Source organism: Colobus angolensis, unplaced genomic scaffold (genome assembly GCF_000951035.1).
Source record: "Colobus angolensis palliatus isolate OR3802 unplaced genomic scaffold, Cang.pa_1.0 Scaffold8047, whole genome shotgun sequence".
Classification (NCBI taxonomy): Eukaryota; Metazoa; Chordata; class Mammalia; order Primates; family Cercopithecidae; genus Colobus; species Colobus angolensis.
Genome location: NW_012121874.1, coordinates 1 through 2,249, shown reverse-complemented (window position 1 = coordinate 2,249; position 2,249 = coordinate 1). Strand labels below are relative to the sequence as shown.

Below are 2,249 nucleotides of genomic sequence, written 5' to 3'. Positions count from 1 at the left end.
CAGACGGGGGGGGGGCACCACAATGTGACTCCTGATTGATCTGACTGTAAAGCTCACACAAACCCTTTCAGCTCCAGGCAACAAGAAACACCATAACAGTCTGGTTTGTTAATCCTGGGATACTCAATTGCTTCCAAATAAGACAAAGTGAAGGCCAAGGTTGTCATTTCAGCCAGATTTCCACTTAGGGCTGTGCCATTATGGTCACTCGAGAGCAGGTCTAACTTCACGCTCCCCAGCGTGACCGCTCCAAGAGTCTGAGGTCTAGCTCTAGTACTCTGCCCCGCACCCCTCCACATACACACCTGTTTGAGGTCCCCGCCACAAGTCTCCAGAGCTTTCTTGCAATTTACAAAGGAGTAGCCTGTATTCCGCCGCAGTTTCATGAGAAGCTCCTTGCTGGAGGCCGAGGCAGACAGATGGGGCCCAGCATGAAATGTGTGCCGTGGCTGGGGCGACTGACGCAGAAGAGACCCAACCTGGATGGGATAAGAAAGGGATGAGAGGCAGGAAGCAGCAAACTCCAGAGTGTGGAGGGTACACTGGCAGCGAGTGGACGGTGTGCAAACGGGGGTGCACCGGGACTGGACTGGGCAGAGGAAATGCTGTCCGGGAAGGTGGGATGGAGTCAAACGGGGTTGGGAGGAAGGGAAAGGTACAGGCACACAGGAGAGCTACAGGGAAAGCAGGTCGGTACCAGGACCAGGACTTCTCACCGGGTGGCTCCCGGTCCGCGCGACCAGGAACACACGCAGTGACCGCAGCAGCGACATCTCCCCGGCCGCAGTAAACTCCCTCCGGCGGGCGCAAAGGTGAGGCGACAAACCTACGGCGCGGCGGAAGGGCCACAATTCTCCAGCGGAACGCACCAAACGAGGATGGTGCCACCTGCTGGCCGGAGGAACACAATCCTCCTCTACTTAATTTCTTGAGACTACACATTTGTTTTTTGGTTCTCTTTTTTTGAGTCTCGCTCTGTCGCCCAGGCTGGAATGCAGCGGCCCGATCTCGGCTCACTGCAAGCTCCGCCTCCCGGGTTCACGCCATTCTCCTGCCTCAGCCTCCCGAGTAGCTGGGATTACAGGCCCTCGCCACCACACCCGGCTAATTTTATACTTTTATTAGTAGAGACGGGGTTTCTCCATGTTGGTCAGGCTAGTCTCGAACTCCCGACCTCAGGTGATCTGCTCGCCTTGGCCTCCCAAAGTGCTGAGATTACAGGCATGAGCCACCACGCCCAGTCAAAAAAGGTTCAAAATTTTAAAAACAGAAAAAAGCTCACAGAATAAGCACATAAAGAAAAATATTTTGGCACAGCTGTACAATATGTGTTTTACACTGTTATTACAAAAGAGTCCAAAAGTTTAAAACATGTTAAAAGTTTATAAAATAGTTACCTTAAACTAAGGTTAACTTATTATCGAAGAAAAAATTTCTTACAAATTTAATGTAGCATACGTGTACTGTTTTAATGTCCACTGTAGTGTACCGTAGTGTCCTAAGGCAGGCCTTCTTATTCACTAACCACTCACTGACTCACCCAGAGCAACTTCCAGTCCTGTAAGCTCCATGCATAAGTTCCCTATAAGTTCCTTATAGAGATGTATCATTTTTTATGTTTTATGCCTATTTACTGTACTTTTTCCATGTTTAGATACACAATACTTACCACTGTGTTACAATTGCCTATAGTATTCGGTCCAGTAACATTCTGTAAAGGTTTGCAGCCTAGGAGCAGCTGGCTATTCCATATAACCCAGGCTGTAGTACAATACACTATCTAGGTTTGTGTAAGTACTCTATGACGTGCGTAAGCCAAAATCTCCTAACGACGCCATTTCTCAGAATGTATCTTCCTGGTTAAGAGACGCATAGCTGCACAGACAAAAATTACACAACTCTGAAAGGTTACGATGTCTAAAGTCAGCCGGGCGCGGTGGCTCACTCCTTTAATCCCATCACTCCGGGAGGCCGAGGCGGGCAGATCACCTGAGGCCAGGAGTTCGAGATCAGCCTAACCAACACGGTGAAACCCCATCTCTACTAAAAATACAAAAATTAGCCAGGTATGGTGGCGCACGCCTGTAATCCCAGCTACTCAGGAGGCTGAGGCAGGAAAATCACTTGAACCAGGGAGGCAAAGGCTGCAGTGAGTGAGATGGCACCATTGCACTCCAGCCTGGGTGACAGAGAGACTCCATCTCAAAGAAAAAAAAAAAGCGATGATAACATGTACATAAAAAATGATA

General features: G+C 49.2%; 1 protein-coding gene across 1 annotated transcript; it reads right to left on the bottom strand.

Moving 5' to 3' along the window:
• Positions 1-305: 305 nt before the first annotated feature.
• On the bottom strand, positions 306-824 carry LOC105502754 (elongation factor Ts, mitochondrial-like; the record flags this gene model as incomplete). The annotated part of the gene is made up of 2 exons (XM_011929383.1): positions 717-824; positions 306-479 (listed from the first exon to the last, which is right to left on the bottom strand). Coding segments are annotated over exons 1-2 (231 nt in total), but the record flags the coding sequence as incomplete, so codon positions are not given.
• Between the last annotated feature and the right edge of the window lie 1,425 nt (positions 825-2,249).